This window comes from Calypte anna, chromosome 3, assembly GCF_003957555.1.
Source record: "Calypte anna isolate BGI_N300 chromosome 3, bCalAnn1_v1.p, whole genome shotgun sequence".
NCBI lineage: Eukaryota > Metazoa > Chordata > Aves > Apodiformes > Trochilidae > Calypte > Calypte anna.
This window is the reverse complement of record NC_044246.1, coordinates 90,834,989-90,862,893: the sequence shown is the minus strand read 5'-3', so window position 1 is coordinate 90,862,893 and position 27,905 is coordinate 90,834,989. Positions and strand designations below refer to the sequence as shown.

Genomic DNA, 27,905 nt, shown 5'->3' with positions numbered 1-27,905 from the left:
TACTGTTTAAAGTGTTACTATCTAGAATTTTGCCCACAACATGTAGAAGTAATAGTGTAAGTATAAATATCCAAGTGACTTTCAACTACATTAAAAGATTAAATCAATGTCATAGGGAAAAACAAAACAGGAACTGAATGGTTTAATATCAATTCTTCTGTAACAAGTATCACAGATATCACTGAAAAGTCCATATATGAAACAGTGCTTCTGTAATATTTCTTTTTTTTGAGTAAGGGCCTTTAAAAGCACCTCTCAGCAGTACTAATTAATTTATCTTCCTCTGAAAATAACTCATGCAACCAGGCAAGAACATATCTCGTGGAGCACTTTTGCCAGTAACAGATATGAACAAACAACAATTATTTGTTGTTTGGTAGAGCAAGAGCAATTCTGAACACCTGTCTTAAGCTATGAATCCCAGTAACTCATTGCAAAGAAATTCTGAAGGCAAAAAAAAGAGTTTTAAGTTAAAAGCTCAAATACCATTTATGTACCCTAACTTCAACACACTTCTCCAGAATAATTTCTCTGAGGAAAATCAGCCAATGCTCCATGGTTTCACAAGGGGAGCAAAGAGGTATTATCCAGAGTCTTGAAATTCTTGAAAAATAAATCTATTTTTAGAGGTCTAAATATATATTGACATGGCCTACTCAGGACAGAGGAGAACAACAATTCTTCTCTCCCCTTACTGCAAGAGTACTCCATGGGCAGCCTTCCTGTTTCTGGCCCTTCCTAGGAAAGCCAACATAACCCAGATTGTCAACCCCAGACCAGATCGTTTCTATAAAAAGTTTTCTTTTCCATACCTGAGAGAGGAAGGAGTGAAACACTTCCCTTTCCTCAAACAAAGCAAAGCAAAATTGCTAATTCTGCTAACTTTCCACATTATCTCCTCCCTCCCTTTGCCTCATCAGGCACTTTACAGGAAAATACAAACCCGCACATCTATGCATACTTATACACACACATAATTTCATTTTGGTTAGCCATAAATTCTATCTGCAGAGGTGATTTTACTTTCTTTTTCCTTTACAAGACTTCCATAAGAAGGAAGGAAGCTCTTAAGTGATGACTGAATTTAAATACATCTTTACAGCAGTAATCTGTCCACCCCATAGTGTGGGAGGGTGCCTACAACACCAGATGACTGTGTAGAGAGAGAAAACATCTTTCACACCTCCTGTTGCAGCCAAGTACCCATAAGCAGAAAAGTATAAGCCCAAAACCATTTAGAAACTCCCTCCTCCTGGAAGCATTCTCTCAAACTGATCACATAAGGCATCTGCACTTAAATTAAGATTAGGTGAACTAGATCCCTGTCCTGATTTATGAGATTAACCGTGTATGGTTATTCCTTTAACATGTTTTAAACCTTTTATTTAAGAAACTTATGTGTTCCTTTTCAGTGTTATTTCTCACATGAATACTCCTATATTGCATGGTTTACTTTCTTGTAACAAAAAAAAAAAATAGATGAATAAAAAGAATTATGGTGAACTAGTTCTCCCATTATTCCTACAAATTTCTCTATACAGTGGCCATACCAACAAAGACTTTTCAGTTATGCACTGTTATTGGAATGCCAACATGAGAAAAAAGTCACAAAGGAAAAAAAGTTAAAAGCTTTCTCCTTTTCACTAAAGCCATCAGGTCTGTGAATCACTTTTTCATCAGTACCCTGTCAGAACTCCTCAGGTCTTAGCCCTCTAAGAGCTCAGTGATGACACAGACTCACACATTTTCAGAGTATTCTGAGTATTATCAATAGATTAATAGATCAATAAACACATTTCTCGTACTTCAAAAGGTGAACCTAACCTATGAAATATAGTAGGAGTATGAAAGAAATTATTGTGACTTCAGTAAAGTAAGCCTGTTTGTACAGTAAGAACTTACTGCTACAAATGCAGTTAACCCCACATCACCTCTGGAGAGCCTGCTTAATGCTGCTGGGAAGAGAGAAATAAGGTATCTGTGTGATCTCAGCATTTCCAGGAGGAGGTGATCTTTGCATCTTGGCTCCTACAAACATTTGAGACCATTTCAGATTACAGAAAACTACTGGGGGGGGCAAGGGGGGACAAGAAAAAAAAAGTAAATAATCATCAAAAAATAAACAAAACATGAACAAACAAGATACACATTACTTAATAGTAAGGTTATACCTTCCTAGTTTGCAATATTTCCTTAAGTTTTAAATGGTTCTGTTACTTTACTGTTCCTGCTACATCCAGCTCTGTAACCGTAATAAACAACTCACAGTAAATACCAAGCTTTTCAGCACCTAATGCTATTCTGAGCTCAGATCTATGTATTCACTACAGCTTTCAAATACTTTTCTGCTATTTCAGTCTTTTAAGTGCATTTTATTTTGCTGGAAAAGCAATGCTTTTTATCCAGTGTTTATGTACATTTTCATTTCCTGCTGATTTTACTTTATATTACTCCAACAGTGCTGGCAATTCAGTAAATCAACCAGCCACATCTAAAGCTGGAGAGTCAGATGTTTCTGTATAAGATCTGAATACAAATTCTTCAGCCCCAAATCTGGACACCATTTATATCATACATTTTTGACATACTGATACACAATATGCCTTTCAGTCATGTTTCTTTTTCCCTTTGCCTTTACAGCAGAGTGAACCAAGCATGAAATAAGTGTTAACCCTGACTGGCATCCTATGCATTAAAATCTTTCCTTTGGAGGAGCTGATGCTTATTGTTAAACTTCTCTGATCTGTCAGAGGGTACAATGCAAACCAGTGCAACCCATTAGCTGTTAACTCATCATCTTCATATCAGAGTGAGTACAATGACTGAGCAGTAATCCAATTTCACTTTGCATCTCATACATCATTATTTAGGGTGGCTGTTCTGCCTTGGGCTGGTAGGCTATTTTGTCAAATGATAATGTGAGCAACTTCAGTAATCAGGACACAACTAGGGACCAACAAATACCCTGACCTAAGACAAATAAAATGTTAATTAACTGAGTTAGAACCTAAAATTAGGTATCCAGACCAAAGTCAAGGTAAAGAAAATCTATATATCATACAGCTGAATTAGACAAGTATGTTACAAAGTACTATACCATTGCCAGTTGCAAATCAGCATCACTAAACAAGAAACATTCATAATGGGTAAACATGCATAAAACAGTTATTACAACTAAAATAAGAAAAAGAAATGTCAGCAATCAGGCCAAGCACATACATGTCACAAAAAAACCAATATTACACACAAGCAAAACCAACCACTATGGCATATGAAGAAAACTCTTTTATAAATTAAAAAAAAAAAAAAAAAATCTCTAAATCTCCTCTAGATACTTTTATAGATATGAATAGTGACACTTGTAACATACACACTCTGGTGGCCACCTTTCTTTAAGAGTGAGTGAGCCACATAATAGTGCATTTATCCATCCCACTGCGTTACTTCATCGAGCAGAAAGAAATATGAGTGTGACATCTGTTCAGTTGTTCTCCTCTGTGGTCCTGATGCACTGTACATGCACAGTGAGAATGCAGACTGATTCCCCAGAGATGCCAACCAACCCTCACAGATGGACCACAAAGCACTGACTCACACCATTTCTGCAGTTTAATGCATCTGTTCTAGAGCTCACTAAAAATACTCGTCCAAAACTCTCAGCACGTACTCATATCCACACAGTTGTACATCCTATTTATGTGGCATTTGGCATCTTCACAGAACCACATCAAAAGTTGGAGCATGTCACTAGTAGAGCATGAGATGGTGATCAGAGCCCTGCAGAGAGCAGAATGAGCTGCATTTCAGGGGTGCCCATGCTCATTACCACTCCCAAGAATCCGAGGCACATTCCTGTGCCACTTTGGAAAGGTCACATTCCCTCGGGCTTGGTGGCTGAATACATTTATGGGCTACTGCAGGATTTCAAACAGGCAGTCGAAACTTTCTTGATGCTGCACAGTAATTTTCATGTCTCATCCTGTGTTCCTCCATAACAGAGAGTGACTGACAATTCCTGAGTACCAGTGAGAGGCTGGTTGATTTTAATTTTTTTTTTTTCAGTTTCCAGCTGTTATTATTTTGATATTTTCAAATTTATTTGTATTTTTGAACTGAAGAAAAAGAAAAATAATTTTTCTGTAAACATATAAATTAAATATTTGGAATATATATAGTCATCCAGTTTAAAAATCACAATTTAATGCTACATATCTGCAGCATACGTTTGTGTATACAAAAGAACAGAAATAAGTTCTCTCTGAAGGACTTCTGAAGAAGCCTTAAATTACTGTTACTTTAAGAAAGTAAGTTATTTAAAAAGCAAACAAACGAAAAAAAAAACCACTGTGTTTTCCTCAATTTCAAGAAAAAACTTAATTTCTTCCATATGAAAAAGGCTTCAGAAATTCTCTTCCATACAAATAAGTTATATTTTTCAAGTAATAAGCCTTGCCTAAGGGAACTATATTTTTCACATTTCACAAACTCCTACTTGCAACAAACAAATGAGGAATACAAGATTCCATCAGCACAAGCAAGCAAAACTGCTTTTGCAGTTTTCATGGTCAATTCTGCCACAAGCAAGGGGCAGACCACAGCCGCATACACCTGATAACCAGTTCACATTTTCCCAGATTTTTACTACATTACAATTCTGCAAATACTGATCCTTTGTAAGACTTCAACTTTTAACTCTTTCACTGATAGCCAATTATTCCTTTTCTCCTATAAATAAGTGGGCATGTTTCCACTGCACTTAAGCTTGTCTCAGTGTGGAACTGATATATTTTCAATGTTCAAGTAAACATTTTATTTACACTATTTTTTTGTTTCAGCTCTTCTTGAAATGTCTCTGAGTTTGCTTATGTGGAATACTATGTTATGAAATATACATTTTAAACACAAACTGAGTTCAGAGTTGCAAAAAACAACTTATAAAGAGGTCAAGAGAAGCATTAAAGAAGCAGATAGAATACTTAATTAAAAAAAAAATCGTAAGATATAAACTAACACTTATTAACCTGGAATTTTTCCCAATAGCTTAGTATTTGGAACAAAATTCTTTCATTCTAAATGTGCACATATAATTTTCACAATCTTACCATCATGAACGCTCTTAAGAATAGAGCATCAGAATTTAGATTGCTTAAGTAATGTGAGTAGAAGCCAACATTCAATAATGTTTAGTAATTAAAAAAACCTAAATGTTAAAAAAAATGTGCTAATGATGGCTTCTGGACTATCTTAGCCAACTGAACACCAGCCTGGTGTTCCTAGGCACTGGAATTAAACCTCCAATCTTAGTGGACTTTGACAGAGCCATTCCTAGCTTGTTTTCTGCTTGTGCCAGCTCTCCAATGCCCAGACAATTCTCAGGCACAGTCCCTGGTTAGCACTGGTCACACACCATTCCCAGCACAGCTTGTCTCCAGTGCAATCAGGAGGAAAAGAGAATTCCAGACTCCAAAAGCAAGCTCTTCCATGGGAATGGGCATCAGTATCACAGCATGGTCCTGATCACATTAATTTGCTAGCATGATATAACCCCAAGTAACTTTTACTGCAACTTTCAATTCCTTGTTTCAAAGTACTGTAATGGCTGCCCTGAATGCCTTGCTTCTAATCTTTGCAAACATCAGTCATGCTGCCTGCTTGCACTCTGGAAAAGTAGATGCTTTCCTGAGACAAGTGGGGTGCTGTGAGGGCAGACCAGGAGGCGACACAGAGCGTGTCGGATGTATCATGGTTACTCTGAGGCAAATGTCAGATGTGCTCAGAAGCACAGCACTTGTTGAAAGCAGAGTTAGTTACATCCCATTTCATCACTGAGTCTGAGCAGACACATAAAGCAGCGAATACAGATGAGCTCATGCACTGTAAGGTTTCATTTTATCTTAGAGCAACTTGTCTGTTTTGTAACACCATACAGCAGTCACGGTTCCTTCAGATGAAGCAAGGATGTGAGTAAACTCCTGGTGCTTGTGAGGATGGATAGTTCTGACCAGCAGAAATTATCACATGCCCTGTGTCTCACTGGGTTTTGGTGTGCAAATTGGTCATTCCCTAGTGCAAGCACCAATATGATTCCTCCTGCATGACTTGCCAACACCATTCTCTCCAAGATAAACCTGGAACAGACATTTCAGCAGCTGAAACGCTGCTCTCCTGAACCCAACACTGACTCAGCAGCCAAGCCCAAAGCTCACTGCTTGTATTGCTCCTGTTTACACCACACTGCTGCTGTGCTAAACTCACCTGTCCTCTCAGTAGAGAGACCAGGGAGTAACTCATCTTCTGGAAAGAGCTCTAACATTCAGCTGGAGGAAAGGTTATCAGACAGCTGGTACCTTGGCAAGATTAACTAGGTCATGCACTTTGGTACCATCTGTGAAGACAGTTGGACCTTCTTAACATCCACAAACCACAACAAACAGAGGAGGCCATATACAGTGACAGAGCATCTTGGAAACATTAAACCTGTTTCTGTTTTTCCCATAACTAAACGTGGTTCAAAAAAATTTTAGATAAAAATCCATCAGTCAGTAATGAATCAGGGAAATTTCATGGTCTTGGTGAAATGCTGTTGCTTGGAGATTCAGGTAGAAATTTGTTTCTGAAATAGCAGCTACCGAAAATAGCTCAAGTGATATTTGACTTGGCATACAGTCACCAAGGCAACATTTGGAGACATGTGAGGGGAGATTCATAAATTTCAAAATCACTGGATCCCAAGCTGACCTTGCAGCAACAGACTTTTGGACAGTTATGAGAAGTTTTAGTATAATGACACAATGCAGAAAATCTGTAACACTGCGTGGCAAGGTGAAATGTAATTTAAAGAGAAGGAGAGGGGAAAAAGAAAAAAAAAAAAAAAAAAGGAGAAAAAAATGAAGAAAAAAATGGCTATTTGCTTCAAACACAAAAAAATAGTGAAGGACTGAGTACCAAAGACTACATGGGACTGTGCAAGACCTTGCAAGAATCTCTTCTGTACTTTGACTGTATACCCCTAGTATTCTACAAAGAATCTCATCTAGCAGATAACCCCTCTCTCTAAACTAAAACATCCTGGGCTTATGTGCAGCAGTTCCTGTCCTAATACTTAACCAGCCAACACCCACTGTGGCAGCTGGTGCAGACAGTCCAGGTCTGGCTGGAGTACCTCCCCCATTAGAGTGGGACATCAGACCACAAGAAAGGAAGCACATCAGTAACCAGAGACACAGAACAAATGCATATTTAACCCACCTGAATATCCCTAACAACTGTAAACTTTTCCCTCCTGAGCAAGAGGACACTGCAAAGCAGCTTCTGTCCCATTATTTAATCAACATATAACAACATTGCAAATAACCACTTTACCCAGGGGGGGGGGAAAAAAAAAAAAAAAAAAAAAAAAAAAAAAAAAAAAAAAAAAAAAAAAAAAAAAGTTGACTGTGTAGTGCAGAAAGGGAATGAGTGATTTAGCACATGCAACTACATTGAGCAGTGTTTAATAGTTTGTGCTACAGGGAAGCCAGTGTGGCACTGCCAGCCAGCCTTGGCAGTTCTCTGAAGGCACATCCCAAATCACCTGGGAGCTCTGAATTGCCAACTGAATCTGGCTACTGCTGGTGAGCTGGGCCACTGAGCATGGTCTCTGCTAGCCTGGTTATCACACTAGGCTCCCAGTCCCTTGCAGAGCAGATACTGCTTGCTGCTTCCCAACAAGATCCTCAGAGTTTCCATCCTCTTATCCTAATGACAGATTAGAAGGTATTCCGAGGAAGGGAAAACATGGGTATCTTCAAAATCCTCACTGTTGTTTTCATAAAACCTGCTCCAGCTGCCTGTCACAGCCTGATTCTGCCAGAAGTTTTTATATAGTTTCCTATCGCAGATTACTGTGTGGATTCTCTGTTCTCAATGGAATGCAAGACATTATCAGTGGTTTTGATGAAGATGTATACCCTCAAATTGCAGTTGTCATAAGGTCTCTTGGTGGTTTTGATGTTGACAGCTCTACTTTTTATATGAGTTGTCAGTATTGAATATGTTAGTTCATATGTTATTTCTTTGGCTCTGGTTCTTTGTGGAACTGTTACCACCCAGTAGAGTTCAGCTCAGTGTTTCATCTTATTCTTTGATCAGTGTATGAATATAACCAATCAGAAAACAAAGAACAATGACAGCCCTAAAGAAAAAGACCAGAACCTATACTTTCCTCTCCTGATCACCAATCTATAACTTGTTTTCCTTTCAGCCTTCTTACTCATGTGTTCACACAGTAACTCAGTTTTAAGAAAGAAAAAACATTATATTCCTACCCCAACTTCCAAAAAATTATGGGATTCTGGGTTACAGATATTCAAAACTCTTCAAGCTTTGAGAGGCCTAAAATTGCATCTAAAAAGCATTATCTTCCAGCACACATTTGATCTTCCTGTCAAGTCCTCATATAAAGGCAGCACCTTTATCTCAGTTCTCCACCTCTAAGACTTTCAGTGCTCCATATTCTTAAAACATTTTCCTTAGGTCTACACCTCCTGAACACAGTATTTTATTGGTCTTACATTCTAGTCCACAAACAAACAAAAAAACCCAAAAAAAAACCCCTCCACAATAAAAAGTATTATAAGAAGTATTTAGTCCATCACATTATAAAAGTAACTCAAGAGATTCTTTGGGTATTTCATAACTATTCCTACAGCAGCAGAGAGTAAAAAGAGCTACTTATTGAGGTTATGCTCCCCTGAGCAGATGTGATGATTACCAATTGCTACACCCATCTGTACTAAAATCACAGATCAGCCCTAAAACTGAACTACTCCATACTCCTGTATGATTAAAAACTCAAAAGCATGAAGAGAAGGGCGAGACCTACTTTTTTTTCACCTGAAGTAAGCAGACATCCATAATTGAGAAACTGCAATGCAGGAACATGTCAGGAAATTTGATTCAAACTTGAATCAAGCTTTACCAGAACTGTATAAACAAATCAGTTTCATGTTCACAGAAACACACATCAATAACACTGTCTTAACCCATTGTTAAAATGCATTTTTTTCAAAGAGCAGCTTTTCAACTGGACAATAATTTCTAGAATGGATGACACTAAGCAGAATGTGATATAACACAACCAGCCAGGAAAGTACAGAAAGCCTGACATGTTCCTGCAGGGCCTGGACAGAAGCGTTGCTAACAGCAACTGTGAGACCAATTAAAATATAAAAATACCTTTGCCCTGATGTCAAAAGTGAAAACGGCATTGTGGGTGAGATAAAAAAGTTCCACTTGCAGATAAAACTGTTGTCATACTAAAAATATCAGCAGTAGCTGACACAAAGATTGCTGTCTACAATCAAGAAGCAGATGATGAGGGGTTGCCACTCTTCACAAAGCAGCCAACAGTATCCATCAGGAAATGTTCAACATGGGGAAGACAAAATGGGAGAAGAGGGAAATAAAATTATTTAGTTACCAAGGTTAATAAGAAATGCCACCAGTGCCTTCCAAATAAAAACAATTAAAAAAAAAAAAATCACAAAAAAAATACCCAAACAAAAATCCCACAAACCTGCAAATTTTAAAAGGTTAAATCTTGAAATCTTCATTCAGTCTTTATTTCAATTAATTGCCTCAAGATATAATTTACCAGATACTACAGAATGTAGTGTCAATATTTTGGACAAGACTGGGCAGCACTTGCTTTTAACAATGAGGAAGGCATTCTGGTATCTTGTTCAAGTTTTAAAAAAATTTTAGAAGATTAATATGAGGACACCAAACAGTTGAAAATCTCATTGAAGTTAAGATTTTAAATGTCAAAAGGATGATGGATTTCAAAAAGACAAATAGTACCATCTTTAAACTACTTATATTAAAAATAAACAAGATTTATAATATGAAACAAAGGAAAGTCTAACAGGTAAGTCATACAGAAGCAAGAGAAACTGAAGCAGTATTAGCTCAAATATGAATTTCACACTAGGCAGCAAGGGCAATTTTTGCTTAACAATACACAAATACGCCTATTTTTATAAAACTTCTCCCTCCTATGCAAGCACCATAGACATTTTCACATGTAATTCACTTTGGTACCAGCAGACTAACAATCTAAATGCTCAATGCCAATGAGTAAACAGCCACATGCCACATAGAATTTGCTATGCTAGAAATGACTATTTAGTGAGACAGAAACCCAAGCTAAGCAATGGTTGGAAAATCAAGATAGCAAACCAAACAAGATACATAGTACCTTTTGAAAAGTTAAGAGAATCCTGTTACCCATCAGATAATAATGCACACGTTCATGGATGATCAGCATCTGGGAGGCAGTGAGACTTGGCAAGATACTGAAAAGGTATCTGAATAAACTCTTTAAGGAGTAAGGACCTAGTCATTAAGAAAACAATTTATTGTTTCCTTCCTCACATCCTCCTTTCCAGGAAAACTACCACATTCCATCACAGGAAGGAATCCCAAAGAAAGAAGCTATGTAGCTGCACAGAACAGCTAAACCTATCAACCTACAAGGAGTTTACACAGTCAACTACCATCACCTTGCTACAACTTCATAAAGAATTTAAGATGTCAGAGAAAAAAGCTGCCTACAGAAACTTACACCACAATATACCACTATTATCCAGATTCTTTGCAAGAAATAAATGAAGCTTAAGGAATTACAGATGTAGCTCTGACCAGTTCCACTGGCAGTAACTGTTTCAATAAATTAAAAACACGAAAACAAAACACACAACCCTTACCTAAAATATTGGGAAAGACACTGAGAATATAATGAAATTCACATTGTTCCTGCAATCATGAATCTGATTTTTCCAAAATTGTTTGGACTCCTCTGAGCTAATAGGTGCATGCATGTGCATACATACATAAATACAAGGAAAATTGACATATATGCCCAAAAGCTGATTAACAGCAACTCGGATATGGTGTATAATCCTTTTGTAGCTTGAAAAATCACTTACAGAATAACAAAGTCTTTAATCTTGGCTGCTTTCCAATGCAAGAAGAATGGTGTGATTTTACAGAAATCATCAATGCATTCTGGAATTTATTAAAGATTTGGACAAGGCAGTAAACAAAAAGATGGGATCTTTTCTGATGATACAAATGTTTCCAGATTGGGAGAACTCCCCTATTTTAAGACTCGAGCCCAACCTATTGAAACTGAAAAGATTTATAGACATTGGCAAGATATGAAATATAATTTAAACAAAAAGTATGAAAGTATTGGGAATGAAAAACAGAAGCTAAGCACATCTGAATTACAAAGACTATCAGCACAAAACTACTTGCCAACTGCACAAAGATCAATAAACCTTATACTTGGTATTCTAGAACTATCTAAAAGGAGAAAAAAATGAAAGGGAATCCTTAAATACATATCAAAGACATACAACATAAAACGTTAACACAACAAAGGTACTGCATACAATCGGACTCTCATCTGGGGAAGTACAAACATCAGTAGAAAGAGCACTGAGGTGCACATACAGATGTTAAATTCTTTAGTACTACAGCATGGAGAGACCTTAGAAGAGTAAAGAGATTATAGAATCATCATGGTTGGAAAGGACCTTCAAAGGACCTGTCAGCCCTACACCACTGTAGCCACTAAATCATCTCCCAGAGTACCACATCTACCTTTTTTTAATGCCCCCAGGGACAGCAACTCTACCACCTCTCTGGGAAACCTGTTCCAATGCGTCACCACTCTTTCAGTGGAGAAATTTTTCCTAATATCCAATCTGAAGCTTATATAAAGAAGCTACAATTTTTAATCACAAAATACAGAACTAAAAGCATTTTAACTGAAATCTTTTAAAAATATGAAAATATCAAAAATATTTGACTCCCTTTTGTTTACTTGCTAGCCTCACAAAATCAAACTGCAAGCAGATTCCATCATCTCACAAATCACAGCATCTAAGCCATTTGTCAAGATTAACGCTGTCATTGAGATAAATACTGTGACAGACTCTTTATTTACACAGAAGGCTAAAAAAAAAGGGAAATCAACTCAAAATTATTTATCAGCTGAGTCTTTAAGACATGGAAGCATGGAGGTTTAAAGTGATGTTAGGATAGAGAAGGTATCTTAGAGCACTGAATAATTAATTATTATTTATATTAATTCATATTATAGAAATAATTAATTAACTTGGCCACACACAGCAGGAAGAATCGTTTGCCTTCATAAGCAGCACAAGGTCCAAGCATGAAACCAGACTGACTCTCACCCTGAACACAGTAATCACCTGAAACCATGAGCCAAAGAAATGCAACCACTGCAGAAGAAGTGACAATGCTGTCGTCTGTGCCCTGGGCATTATGCTCTCTCTCAGCACATGCACTTAGAGGGATTTAAGTCAACACTGAAGCTCTCTCACAGTAGGACACCAGCACATCAATACATGACTTGAGACTCAAGTACCAGTCAGGCTTTAGCCCAACTCTAGGAACTCGACTTCACAGCAGGTACCAGCACATGAGTACATTGCCTGAGAGATTTCATTCCAGACAAGTGTATATTTCTACAATTGATTACAATAAGGAAAAGCTGAAAGGTTTATCTACAGACTCAACTACAGCTCAAGGAATGAAGCCTGTGCTGTTCTTCAGGACTAGAGCTGGTGTTCCTGTGGTGCTCTCTGTTCCAACAGCAGGTAGGAAGACACTGGAACCAAGGAGTCCTTTTTTTCCACCATGGCTGGGAAGCGACCAGTCTGAGAAAGAAGTATCATTTGCTCCTTTGCAAGGTTGGTACAGGGTATGTGCAACTGTGTCCCACAAAAAGGCCCTCAAAGCAAAACAATCTTCTGTTTGCACTTTGTAGATGCAAACCAAACTACAGCTAAAATGTAAATCTGAAATGATGAAGGAAAGAAAAAAGGGGGAAATCAAGGGTAGAGTAGCAGGAGTCACTCTGTATCATACACCCGCTAGGAACTAAGTATTTATCAGAAAAATACAAAATTCACACACACTGGAAGTATTTCTTACTAGGAACACAGAAGAGGATGTAATTTTCAATGAAGTGTGCCCTGAAGGAGGCAAATTACAGAAGATCAAGTGAGTAGACTCAACAAAGCAGACTGATTGGAGAGAACCTAAGAAAAAAATCCAATGTTCAGCATAAGCTGTACAAAGATCTATCAACATTTTAGTCATACATCTAAATACCCCACAGACTGTTCACAATGTTGGTTACTGAAATGACTACAAAAAACTAGTCATCTACTTGTAGCATCAAATTCAGACTAGGTTTCATGCTTAGAATAAAGACAGTTCCCCACTCTCTAATGTTATTTAATCAAATCCATACATTTGGCATTAAATTGCAAGTTATTTTGGAGACGCGCATGTCTTAAAGTGTAAATTCAATTCTTTAAATTCTCTTGAGTATTATGTGTTTCCCAAAGCCAAAAAATGCTTCACATGACAGTCAAAATATCAAGCCATAAACATGTACTTTTTCTAGGCCACTAATCTAATATTTATAAACTAGATTATAACTTATATATGTTTGATGCTGCAAACTACAGATGGCTGCTCAGTGCAACTGTAAACCCACTTTAAATAGCATGTTGGATGGCCGGGCTAATTCAAAGTAATACAAGATCTAAAGGAAATGTATATCCGTGAGAAAGTAAAAATAAATGTATTATTTAAGTAGAAACATAGAATGCTTACATGAATCAGTTTCACTTCAAGCAGTAACAACTTACAACCGAAACATGCAAAAAATTGAAATTTGGGTTCATGTTCTCAGAGACAGGCTAGATCTGGCCTCACAAGGAGTGTATGGACTTTATTAACAAGGGTTTTATTTTAAAAAAATGAAACAAAAATTCAAAAGTATCCTGTTGAGCATGGTAAAATTATAAGGTAATTTCATCAAGGGACCTAATCAACTCTGGCTTTCTTCCTGTAACTCATCTGTGCCTGTTCTTCTTTTCTTTAAAGAGATACTGAGCCAAATGCAGCTTTAACTTTAGTGTAAACTGGACATTTACAAAACTTCTCTGCAAAGAAGAAAAATAAGAATCTAGCAAAAAACACAGAAAATGTTTCTGAGTAACTGTTTTTCTAGAAGTTGAATGAAGTGGGTAGAAGTCGTAAAGCCTTGCAAAAAACGTTTGCTCTGCAATAAAAATTCACTATGTTTGAAAATGTCCTAATTCTGAAATCCACTTTTTTTTTTTTCTAAAAAATTATGATGAACTTATTTCCAGATAATTCATATTTTAAACCTGCCAAAAACTGAGTTTGAAATATAGAACTAATCTGGAATACATGGTATTATAATATGGTTTCCATAATCAGGCTGTAATCTGAAAAACACAGAGTCACTGTAGAAGAATTTCCAAGCCACGAACAGCAGTAAAGAACCCAATTTCTATTAAAATTAATTGGGGGCAGCAAGCAAACGGCTATGCATGCTTTTGAAAATATCCTACAAAAGCAGAACTATCTTAGCAACAATACCTTATGCCCAGAGGTTATGGGCTACACAGCCATGCCTTCTCCCAATGCTCCTTTCCTGATTTCTAGGACTTGATGTAAATTGGTTATCTCTAAATTAAAAATTGATCTAAAGGCAAAGTAATTTAAAGCATTATTTATTTATAAACATCAACAGCCGAGTTCCTCACTCCTACCAAAATTAACAGAGGTTGTGTTCGATTAAAACCCCCAGCATCACAAGCACCACTCCTCTCTAGAAAAAGCTCTTTGCTAGAACTGCTCAGGATGTTTTATTACTATTCTGACTGTAAAACGTCTGTTCAAACGACCACACACATTTTCTAATGCTGCTTCTACCGTGCCTAAGTGATCATGTCACAAGAGGAACATCCAGACTGTAACCTGATCAGGCAGCAGAAACATCTCCAAGCAGGATGACAAGGATAGGTATTTCAGTACCCAGCAAGTGACATTTGGGGACTTCTCTGGTCACCTACAGTCTCATCTGCAAATTGCCTGAAGCATGCCTCTGAAATATGTATAAAGAGTGAGACTTTTACCCACTTTGTGAACGAAACATATAAGCATCTCTCTAATCCCAGTATTGAAGGGCTCTACTAATTTTAGATCCAAGTGGTGCAAAGTGTCATAGCTGTCAGATAGCTGAATACCTGAATCTGAGGCCAAACTACTTTAGTTTTCCAACAGGATTAGGCTAGGAACCCCACACTCAATTGCTGAGCTGTATCTATATGCATTGTAGAATGCACTATTAAATACTGTTATTTCACATATCAGCTATGAAACTGAGCAATGAAAATATATTTAAAATCAAACCAAGTTCAAAAGGGCCATGTGGCTATAATCAAGAGCAGATTTTGGCCTATGCTACTGAAAAGCCCATCAGAGGCCTAATCCTCCTTGTCTTACAGAAATAGTTACACTAATTGTATAATTGCAATGTGTAGAATTTAACCCTCAATATATTGGTCCCTTCACAGATTTATTTGTAGCTATTGTCATTTTGTTTAAAACATACAAAATCAAAACTGTTGATAAGATTGCATTCCACAACAAAATTTTGTACTCCCCAGGTATAATTCAATAAAATCTGGAAACACACCATCTTGCTTTTAATGGCTAATGGCTAAAGGATTACTGATTTCAGTCGGAGCATTCCTTATAAAAGGCTGAGCTATTACTTGGGCCCAGATCTTGAGAAGAAGCTTGGGTAGATTTCTGAAGCCAGTGCATTCCCACAAAAGCACCAGAATCTGCCTACACAGATCAACTTGTAAGATCTGGCCATTAGCACGCCCTTCAGGATCTCACTCAAGGACTGAAGTGTCTTTGTAAGCATTGTTTCACCTGTTTGAAAGCTGGGTTGTCTAAAAGCATTCAGTACATGAATATCTTCACCCACTACAGAAAAATCAAGGCTTTGTTAAATTAAATGGCTTTAATGATGTTTTACAGGAAACATTTCGGGCATGCAGCCATAAGCTGCATTCATATTTGGCATTTACAAAAATGTATTCTTTCAAGCCTGAACTTATAAAATTATTGCATTTAACTTCAAGCATGTGAATAAGTTCATTTTTATTTTACAAAGCACTTAATTCCAAGTACACATTGAACTTTTAGCAAAATGATGGAATAATTCTTCAAATCACGCATGTTTTAAACAGTGAAGAAGAAGAAAAAAAAAGAATGTATATTCTGGTTTTCAAGCAGTTCATCACTAGAGATGAGCAAAGTAGTTCACAACAAACAGAAACAACTCAAACTGAGCCAAAACAAGTATTTTAACACAATAGTGACTGAATGCTATTTTTCTTTCCTCTGTCCCCCATACTTGTTTGGCGCTCCCGCCCCCCTCTTGATTTGGCCATAAGAAAGGAATTATGGAATATTCCTGTGAGGTCTATTTAAAAAAAATGTTGCTAACTGGGAATTGGGAAGTACCACAAAAGATATGAAACAGACCTTTTATCTGTCTCAATTCACGTACCAAAGATACTTGAATTGACAGCCAAATTCTGCCCACCTTGGTCATCCACACAGGTATCTTTCAAAGCCATGGAGATGCAGCTGCACACCATCAAATACACCATCAAACTTCAGAAACTGCTGCCAAAATCTTGAGGCCTTTACACAGACAAAACCTCATGGAACTGGCTAACATTTAGGCTCTTGTTATTTTATTCCTATGAAATTAACATCTCTTCCACTTAGCTCAAGTGAAGTGCTCATACGAGTCAAATCAGCAAGATCTGGTTCATCTTCAGGATGAAATACACTCAAAAAAAACCAAAAAAAAACCCAAACCATCACGCAATTTTGGAAGTGAAAAAATTCTGCTTAAAGAAGGATCAATGTTGAAACGGAGTAAAAATGCAGGTTTTACACTTTGACATGGCCCAAGGACTCCATTAATTTTGTCTGACTTCACACCCATCATATTTCCATCCCTAACTAAAGGCACTTTGTGTTGACTAACATCTTTCGTGCCCAGGAGGCCAATTTGTTACTGGAAAATGTGCTAGAAGCACAGTGGAAAAGAAAAGATTAGGTGATGAGCATCTGGATAATCCACATACACTATTAGTCAGCCAAAAATCTGTCCTATCTGAACAAAAAAAAAAATAAAAAAGTGATCAATTCTTAGGCTAGACATTACCAGCTCAAGAAAAGTGGTGGAAGAAAATCATGCAAGGTGGAAATTCTTTATACACCCTCCTAAACGAACACCTATATGCCAGCAGTGTTTGCGATGTTAAAGAAAGAAAATAAATTAAAAGCATGACTTCAATTACTCACTCCAGTATATTTTTTTTCGAGTTCAAAATCAGAAGCTCTGAAGCAGATCTGCCTAGTTCACAGCCAAGAGCCCAGAAGTGCAAGATTTCTGCAGGCTGTAAATTCAGGCCCCTGAATTCAGAGCATAAATAAGGAAACTCAGAAATTGACAGATTCCAGAATCAGGAGCATCTGCCATGACTCCTCCTGTCTTTGTTCTATGAAGTTATCTCTGAAGAATATTCCTGGACTAGGTCTTACACCAAACACTTTAGGAACCTCCAGACTCCTAAAATGCAGGAGGCAGCAGCATTTTCAGGTGTGGAAAAACCATTCTGAGCAAATGGTCCTTTACCCAAGTCAGCTCAAAGGAGCTGGAAGACAGACATCTTTCCTTTTTTTTCAGTCTTAATTAAAAAAACTGCATCCAGAGTGAAAACAGGTTAACTTGATGCTACCCTCAGTCAATCACTAGACTAAATTATATTACCTCTGAACGCTATTCATGCAACAAAATGCATCAGATGACCTGCTAGCTCTTATCCATCTCTAAGGTCTTTGTTTCTCAGAATACAGAAAGAGAACTGTTTACCATGCATCAGATGAATGTGTGTTTTTACAGCAAGATACAAATGTCAATAATGAAACAGAATGTACAAAAGTTTAAACAACCCAACCTGAGTTTTGCTGTTCCCAGATTTGTCCCTCCTTCTCACAGAGGCTATGCAGTGGGGGCCAAGTACCATAAGGAAGCAGTAATCAAACACCCCCTCCAAAGAAAACTTTGATGTGATTACCTTTTCTACAACTGACAACAATTCAGTTAAGTCCCTGAAACACACAACTGTCTTTTTGGTGGGCAGTCATGTCAAGCTGAACTTTCTACCTAACAGATCAATTCCTTATAGAGCCAATATCCTGAGCATTAAAAGGTCTGTATAGCAGGAGAACCCTATGCATTTTAAACCCTGTCCCTACAGTCATGTAAGCTGTAATACTTGAGTAACTGTGATCTACTCTCCAAGAATTAGCTCTTCTTCAGAGACCTGGATCCCAGAGTCATTAACAGGTGTTGCCATTTCAATAATGCTGTCAAAGGGAGGCAACTTTGTTACATAATTGTTTGAAATCTTGAATGGAAAAAATGCTTGTTGCAATTGGAATTTAAGATACTATTTTCTATTTGAACTGAAAAATACATTCTTGGAGGGATCAGATGTGTAAGTCGTAATTCTTGGCTCTGTACTTAAAAACACCGAAGTTTAAAGCAGTGATCTTCAAATCTTTAATACTTAAGTTGTGAAACAACGTATGCCCAGGCCACCTGATTGAGATAGGATTTAATATTTAAAATACAAAATGTATACGAAATGCTAATGAACATTTTCTTATTAAAAATCCTGAAGAATCCACTATTTATCAAGACATCCATAGTTAATAGTAATTTTATTAATTTATTTGTTCCAACAAGGGAGTGATAAAAAAATCAGTCTTGCTGCTTTTTAAATTAAGTTCTTTACAACCTCCTAGAGAACTCAAATACAGTTTTTCAGATAAAGTTGAACTGTTAGTTATATTAACAAATATTCTGCAATTTCTCATCTTCCTATTCAGTCACAAACAAGAAGTTAAACACATCAAACATTTCAGATAAAACACACTGTACATTTTCTATCCAGTTGCACAATAAAGTCTTTGCCTTTGAATTCCTAGAGGTGCTACTAACAAAGAAGGCCCTCTTTTCCCTGAATAAGTAGCCTCATTCAACATGCTTTCTAAATCATCAGAGATAATATGACTATTTTTCCTCCACCAAAATGCTTTGGAAATACTGTCAATTAATTACTATATGAATTGAGAAAAAAATATATGACAGCCAGCTACTGAGCTGACTGGGAATCGGAAAACAAGACTCTCTCCCTACAGCAAACAGCTCCTCTTTGCTGTCTCAGATTTAGCAAACAGTTGCCTAATTATTTACTGTCACAGCCTGAGACAAGATCAGCAGACAGAATCTGGAGACATACAAATATCCTCATTTTAACTGTTAAAGCAACAAGGTACTCAGCATTACACAGTCTTCAAGATCTGAAGCCTACTTTGGCTGCAGAAGCAGATGAAGAGTAAAATTTCAATTTTCCACATTTTAAAAGAACTGCTTTTCTCTTCCTAAATCAAATGGCCTGAATGTCTTAGCAATGAGGCATCATACAACCCCAAGCCTTCCAAGACAGGCAATGAATTCAGTACAGCTGACTCTGCTAGTTACAGTACTCAACAGCTGGGGCATAGATAATTTGGCACCCTGATAACGCCTTAAATGAATATAAGAGCATTCTGCAAACTGCAAAATAGGGGGGAAAGAACTGTTAGCATTAAAATTATGGATTGGGGTTCATCTTAAAACTATACAGTCAGTGCGGTTTGCATTTGACTAAGAAAAAAGCAAAGGCAATGTTTACAAAACTGAAAAATTCAGAGAAATGGCACTCCCTCTTCAAAGCCTATATTGTAGCAATTCTTTTCTGATTAGATCAGCTCCCATAGCAAGTCATCAGAACAACAATCACTGTAATGAAGTCATACTACTGGGACTCAGATGGGAAATCATGACCGGCTTGGAAACACATTTTTAAAATAATGTGTTTTCCAGGTTTCAAATACATCTTAATTAAAACAAGTCCAAATCTTTACCTTTGCTCCCAATGGCTGAATAAAGCATACCTTGAGCAGCAAAACACAGCATACTGATATACTCAATATGACACTAAAAACTAAAACAACAGAAACTGGATCCTTCTGAATAATTTCCAAATTTGGCTGCCACTGAAAATAGCATGTGAATGGACCTGATGGTACCTCCTCAATATGATACGCTCAAGTATTTCCAGAATGTGCTTTATTTCTAATAGAGATGTGAATTAGCTTGAGGAGTTTATTTTAATTCAAATCCCTTTGTCATCAATTAAAAAAAAACTAATTTTTTTCAGTCCTTATGCTAATAAAAGTCCCACTGAAATTGTGGAAATTACACCTAATATCTTTCGCAGCTTGATAAGCAAGCAAACAAGCTGGTATGAGAATGAACCTTATTAAACCTAAGTGCAAATGAAAGGTAATCTAGAGCAAAATATCAGTGCCTTTACAAAGTAAACACTCTACCTGCTTTAAAATTGAGCAATAATCAGTTCAGCTACATATGATGTAATTGATGACTTTAAAAAAAATAGAAGAGAATGAAATAAAGATGTGCTTTTAAAGATAATCTATTACAAGCCATAATTATTTTAAACTAAAATGCACTAATGCATTTCAGTATAGAAATAGTGCACATGCTCCACAGCTGCATTGACACAATGGGCAACAGACACAAAGGAGACATTAGTCAATATTGTTAATGACACATGAAATTCCAAGTGACACAGGTAGAAAGTAGACTCAGACCCGAGATGTCCTTGTATCAAAATAACCATCTGTAGAGGGTTTATCTTTCAAAACATTACCACTAACAACCCAGATTAAATAAAATCAACTGTTGGTATCTTCAAATTAAGATGTCTTAACTATGCCACTCCCATTCCCAGCAGTGGAAACCATTTAATGAAAACCTTTAGAACTGACTGGAAACATTAAACGGGAGAAATTCAGATATAAAATCTAACCTATCTTTACCTCAAACACTACAAAAAGGATTTGGCACTGCAAACGTTAGCATATGCTGTGCCATGCTGTAAAAACTGTTTCTGGGATGAAGATTGAACCTGAACAGTTAACTCCATCCCTTTTGCGCTTTAATTAAAATCAGATTCATAACACTTCTGATAAGCATTTTCAGATTTAGTACCAGCAATACTGAAGAACAGAATGATGAATCATGTCTCCCAAACCATCTCTTCCATCCTGATTATTTAAGAAAGCAGTTTAATTTACATTTCTAGCAAGATAAATTTAGCTGCATGCATCCTTACTACAGATAAATGCCTTTAAATGCCTTTTTGTTGCATTCTTCTGTATTTGATGAAGAAACTCAGGTACTACACGAACTGAGATCATTATCATTCCTTGCCTGACCCAAAAAAAAAAAAAAAAAAAGCCAAAATTAGCTGGAGCTTTAAAGATGAATGCACATCGAGATGTCAAACACCGTAACCGCATTCCACTCAGAATATATTTTTGCAGACAAGAAAGTGCGCTTCACCCACTGGGACAAGCGATGTTTTCATCTATCGCAAAAGCCGCCGACGTCCGTTCCACAAACCCCCGTCCCACACCCTCCCCATCGAGCCCCCCTCCCTCCGTTAGTGGGTCCAGGCACACCTGGCCCCGGCCGGGCAGCGCCGGAGCCTCCCTTGTCCGCAGCCGCCACGCCCGGTGGGGCAAGCGGCAGTCGGGCGAGTGCGGCGGCCCCGCTTCCAGGAGGGCTGCTTGCCCTACCTTTGTATCTCTCCAAGACATCCTCGTAAGCCTGCAGGTACTCCTGCTCCTCGGCGTAGAAGTACGCGCCAGGGGAGAGGTAGCCAGCCATGGCCGGGGACGAGCCCCAGCCTCCTCCGGCGCGGCTCCGGGCAGCCCGAAGCCCGGGGGACGGCACAAGAACAAACCCAACCGAGAGGCTACCGAGAGGGAGGGCGGAGAGAGGGTGCAGCCAGCCCAGCGGAGGAAACGCCCCCGCCGGCCGCTCGGGTTTCGGTAGCCGCCCCTCGGAGCGCGCAGGGGGGCGGCCCCAGCCCTCCGGCAGCCACCGCCTACCGCCGCAACCCTCCGGCTCCGGCCCTGGCCCCATGGCAGAGGCACCGCCTGCGGGGCCGGACAGCTCTGCCTCCGCGGCTGGAACCCTGAGCCACCTCCCGCCCGCCCACCCCCCGGGTTTCTGCCGCCCCCCCGGGAGGAGGAGGGTGGCGGCCGCCAGCCCGGGGACGTGACACCAGTGTCACAGACGGTGCCCTGCGGCGCTGAGGGGCCGCAGCACGGCGGACACAGCCGGGAAACCGCGGGCGGTGGCCCCGCGGACAGACAGCAGCGCGGACAACTGGCCGGTTCGGGAAGCCCCGCAACCCCGCAGGTGTCAGTGCCGCTCACGCACCCCCAGCAGTGTCCCCACTGCGCCTGCGCTCGCTATTCCTCCCGGCTCTGACCCCGGCACCGGGCCCGCCCCCGAGCGGTCCCTCCAGCCCTGCCCCCGCTCCGCACACCCTGCCTCATGGGGGAGGCGGCGAACTCCGCGGGCGACGGGCGGGCTGCGCGGCGCCCCGCCGGTGCGGCTGCATTCAGCGGCCGGCGAGAGCCCGGCACCATAGAGCACGCTCTGCCTCTGTGTCCTCTGCTGCCCCCGACAGCTCCGTTAGGATGCTCTACGCTGGGAAATGGTGTCCCAGGCGGGGACCCACGGAGATGCACATAAAAGGGGGGGAGGAAAACAGTGGTATCCCCAAGGAGCAACCGAGGACCGCCCCATTTTCTTGGGGTTCACTTAGAGGCGGTTTTCAGCTTTCGTAGGGAGAAGCAGACCTCCGCCCTATTTTCACTATCTCTGATCGTCGGGCCAGGGGCCAGCACCCGCCCGCGCCTCCAGCACAGCGGGCGGCTCAGTCCTGGTCCCCGTCCCCCCAACCCCTCCCGAAGCGCAGCTCCGTCACCGCTTGGACAAAGACCCCGCGGGACAGCCCCGGCTGCCTCCACCGCGGCCTCCCCCCGCGCTGCGGACGGCCCGGCGCCGCTTCCACCCGGGGAGGCGGGTGGCTGCTGCGGCCTCCCGGCCGGAACACCGACACCAGCTGGAACGGCCAAAGCCGCAGCATCGGTGCCGCTGATGCGTTTTCGCATGAAAGTTTAATGGTTGCACCTGCGCTTATTTATCCTCCCTTTGCCGCACGCATCAATTCACCCAGGCGAAAAACGCTGCCAAACAGCTTAGTCACCATCCGGAGGGACCGCGTTCAGAAGAGCAAGGGACGTGGGTCCCTCTGCCCCTCACTCGCCCCCTCCCTCCCCATCAGCCCCGGCCGCGCCTTACCGGCGATGCGCAGCACGGCCCTCTCAGCGGGGTCCAGCACGGAGCCGCCCTGAATCTTCCGCTTGGACCGCTCATGTTTGGGCAGGTTCCAGGGCAGCGTGTCCCCCGGCGCCGGCGACACCGTCCCCGACCGCTGACTGAAGTCCTCTTCGTCGGAGAAATCGGCGGACGACGACATGGAGCATCGGTAGGACGCGTTGCCGGAGCTCTACACGGGAAGACAGACAGACAGGGATGGAGGGTGCGTGGGGAGCGTCTCGGGACGCGGGGCCTCCGATAGCACCGGCGAGTGCCCGCCCTGACTGGCGTGGAAAAGCATCTCACGGGAAAAGGAGGGCAGGGGAGAGGGATTCCGCTCACCATCGCCCAGAATTTAGGGAGAAAGGGAGGTGCGTGTGGGGAGCGCCGAGGGTGATCCTCCAAAACACAGCCAGGCTTTAGCGGAAAGGCATTTGGAAGGATGTATGGCGAGAGCCGTGGCCTGCGGCCGGGCAACCAGCTCGCAGACGAGCCTCCCACCTCCCCAACAATAAACCCAGCATCAACAACAACCGAAAAAAAAGAATCTTCCGGGCTGCAAAATCGACAGGGTTTGGCTCCCCCGCCAGGACGAGGGACAGATTTGTTATCACTAAGCTGCTGGTGACATCGCTAGTGTGGGTCCGCCTCTGGGGAAGCCCCCAGCCCTCGGGGCCCTTTGTCACCGCTCCGCCGAGCCCCCTCCTCCTGCCCCGCCGTCCTAGGCACAACCCGGCGTGTTTCCCGGTGGGGAGGAAGTGAGGGAGGCAGGCGGGGGGCGAGCGAGGAGGAAATAATTTCTCAGAGCAGCCCCTTTGGGTAGGAGGCTTTTGGTCACTCTCTGCCAATGCGTCTTCGCAAAACAAACGGATGACCTCGGCTTTCAGCCTGTATCCACGTTCAGACCTCCCAGGTACCACAACAGAGCGCTTCCCGAAATGTAAATAAGCTCTGATGCAGTGCAGGGACAGGACTGCTGCCATTTCTAGCTTCCCTGTTTAGGGTGAAATGGGAAAAGGAGTTGTCTGAACGGTAACATTTCAACATTGAGAATTTAGGATACAGCATTCTACACGGGTTATCAGGACATGACCAGGTGCTATTTCTCTTCCTCTGCATTTTACAATTGGAGAGACTTGTGGTATCTCCAGGACGTATGACAAAAAAGACATGAATTGGATTTGTGATTTCATGTGGGAGCTACTGTGGCAGTCTATCCAAAGTGTAACCTAATGCTAGTCCAGGTATGATGTTAATTTTTAGAGATATGCTACTCTCAGTTTGGAGAGGTGTGGTATAGTTTGTCATGCTCTCTTCTCAGCTCTCTTAGCCCATCTAGATTCCAAATTTTTTGATACTAAAAGAGCTATTATATTAAGCTTGTCTTGTAGCCATCATCATCCCCCCCTTTTTAGGGGCTTAAAAATGTGCCTTTATTTATGGAAGACAATGGTACTGTGACTAAGATCGGATAATATTTACAGTTGCTTTCTGAACCTTTGTACTGACAGTTCTCAAGGAATGGACAATTGAATGATTATTACAGTAGGATGTATTTTACCCATTTTAAAACTCAAACTACTCATTTTACCCATTTTAAAACTGCATAATCTACTGTAACAACATGTGATGCACTCTTTTCTAAGCATAAAACTGCCAATAGCATGCAGTTAAATAAATGGCTAAATAAGAGGGGATCTCTTATTCGTAGTTGTTCCTCCTGACCTCCATTATTTTTATGCCAATCCTCTTTTCTCCTTCTACACTACTTTGTGTAGAAGAAGTAACATTCAGAAGGGAAGAGAGGGAGTGAATACAAAAAAAACAATTACCTTGAATTCTATTTTGCTGTATTGTGATGTAGACAGAGCAAGGGGTAAGTGCGGAAAAACAAAAACATGAGATGTTTGATCCTAGCTCTGATTGTTGCCTTAATTAGTTCTAGTGCCAGGAATACTTTGCGGCCAGTTTATATAATAAGCTAAAACTCTCTGTAGAATCTCAGAAAGAAGGATGGTCACTGACAGGTGTCTTCCTGATGGGAGACGGAAGTGTACATCTTGTTGCAGAACATGGAGGGCACTTTGCAGTACTAGGTGGGATGAACAAGTACCCTGATGTCCTTAGTCAGAGATTAGGTTTCTTGTGGCCTGTCTCTAGCTCCAGATTTTGCTGTAGAAGAGAAAGTGTTCCTTCTAATCCTAGCTCTGAACATCCTGCTTCAGGCCTTTGTCCTCTATTGGCTGCTCAACAAGTATCTTTGGATCAAACAGATCCACGGAGACAGATTTTGCCTTTCAGTCTCTTCAACTTCTTAATTTTTAGTTTATCGTATTAACATAAGAGCCCAGACAGGGTGCTGTGAGGGTGCTATAGTGATAGTTTGTTAGTATTTATGTAGCAACTTGGAATATGCAAGGACAAAGTACAATAGCAGCTATTATTGAAGCTTTGAAGAGAAGATCTCTCGACTCTCAGATTTATCTTTGAAAGTAGGCTATAATTTCCTTTTCTCAAAAAACGCCTTAATAGCCCATTCTTATTTTTTATACCAACTCCTTCTATTGTTTCTCCTACCCTTATAACCAGAAGCACTGTTGAGTGACTGTTCCATATTCACCACAGAATATATTCTCCATACTGTATTGAGATGTCATTTTTAGGAAAAAGGAACCATCCTTCTGGTCAGCTATGCTGGAAGATAAGCTTTTTGAGAAGATCCCATTCCATATTTTTGAGAAATCAAACTGAACAGGCAATGGTAGAGCAGTCCTTAGTATCTATGTGTTTTACAACTAGCTGTGCTCTTTGGTGTCCTTCTACTTTGCTTTAATGCCTGCATCAATAAAATGAATCAACAAACCCACTTTAGCTTACTAACTCTTCAGGAATCATATTATCTCATTTTCAGAACAAGGTGGTGAACTTGAAAAGGAATTTTCATAATAGCAACATCTAGCAAACTTGCATCTAAGAAATACCAACTTTTAATTTACTTTTTAAATTCATCATGAAGATGCTTGAGTAATGTGTACAGAGAGCTATTGAACACAAAAGTATATCTAAGAATCTTGACTTTGCTATTCCAGAGAGGTTCATAATGAACTGAAAACTGCTTTGCTTTGCTTGAGTAAACTGATAGCTTTGAAAAGAAGTCTGTAATTGTTTTCTGTTTGTGCACCACTGTTCACAACATGCTTTCTACTCATCCCACTGGATTGTTTATTTCTAGCAAACAAGTTTGCCATGCTGTAGCTCTAAGTCCCAAATAAACATTCCATTATTACGGCAACATATTAACAAGTTTAAAAAATACAAAATAATGCAGAACATCTGTACTGTCCTGAAAAGGATTCCTGGCCAATTAGGACAGCATGTGAAAAAAATAGGTTATATTCTTTTAAAATATTTAAGGCACTTCTGTTGTTTTTCTATAAGGCACATTGCTGTATGCAAGTGAGAAGCCTAACTGTTAGTAACACACAATACTTTTTGGGTTACATGAGGGAAGTATTTCTTAAATCCACTAAAATATTGGTCAGACATATCCTTACTTAGCCTATTCTGGTACACAGGGAGGGTCAGGGCTTGACCCTTCTTAGCTTGAAGGCCCATAAGGTCACAGTGCAGATGCTCTGGCTGCTTATTCTGTGCCTCCGATGATGCATTCCTCCTGCTCATTAGCCTGAAGACTTATTCGTAGCCTCAACTGTCGATCAGCAGGGACCTGTTGGATTTGCATAGCAGTTATGCATGGATCAGCCTGAGCACTGAAGCCTGTTGGTCATACATAAGCAAATCGAAGGAGAGTTTTTTCTGCATTCAAACTAGGGGATTAAGTTTAATGCATCGTTTCACCTTCAGTACCACAGGGGGGTGCAAACTGCACACGGGAGTCGTCACGGCTGTGCCTTGGGAAGCAAAGTGCTCAGGATAAGCATTTAGAAAAGCAAAACTCATTTCTACCGGTGTCTAGGGTTTTCTCTGTAATCAGGTAATTTGCAGCAGCCACCTGAGACTCAGGCTTGCTACTGTGCTATAAAAGCAAGCTGGTTTCCAGTAATGGTGATGATTTCAGAGAAGTATTTAGTATATTTCTTGTAAGAGGGATTTTTTTGCCAAGTACCAAGGCATGATTTCCTTTGAGGAGGGAAAGAAGCACTGTTTGTCATGGGTGAGGCATTGCAGAAGATCAGGTGGAAACTAGGTGGAAGATGATGTCGCTGGAAAACAGTATAAGGTAACACAAAACACCATATATCAGATAAGCCACCCCTAAAAAGGATCTGATATCCTCAGGAGCACCAGTGGGTTTTGCACTGTCATTCCTCGAGGCAGAAGCATTAGCAGAGATCAGGTTTTAAAATCCATCAAGCAATCCAGCTGGCAAAAGCTGCTGAGAGGCTGATACTGAATTATCATCATATTGCAAAATTCCCCAACTTTATGATACATCAGAGATTGTGATGGCCAACTGAATTCTAATCAAATATCTTATACTCTCATGTCTTATCTTTGAGGATGCTTTCCACTGCAGTAAGTCCTTTCATGCTGGTTTTTGGAACCTCTTGGGAAGTACAGGTTAACCCTGACTGAAATTTAATTT

At 40.2% G+C, this 27,905-nt stretch overlaps 1 protein-coding gene across 4 annotated transcripts in view; it reads right to left on the bottom strand.

Annotated features, from left to right (window-relative positions):
- The window catches only part of DST (dystonin), a 289,353-nt gene that overhangs the window by 232,170 nt on the left and 29,278 nt on the right, over positions 1 to 27,905 (bottom strand). For 2 of the 4 annotated variants that reach the window (XM_030446905.1, XM_008495643.2), the window contains exon 4: positions 23,282 to 23,489. In XM_030446905.1, the coding sequence (XP_030302765.1) occupies positions 23,282 to 23,489 (208 nt within the window). Of the gene's footprint in view, positions 1 to 21,702; positions 21,894 to 23,281; positions 23,490 to 27,905 lie in introns of those variants that run through there. The other 2 variants (XM_030446906.1, XM_030446907.1) reach the window with 2 other exon arrangements.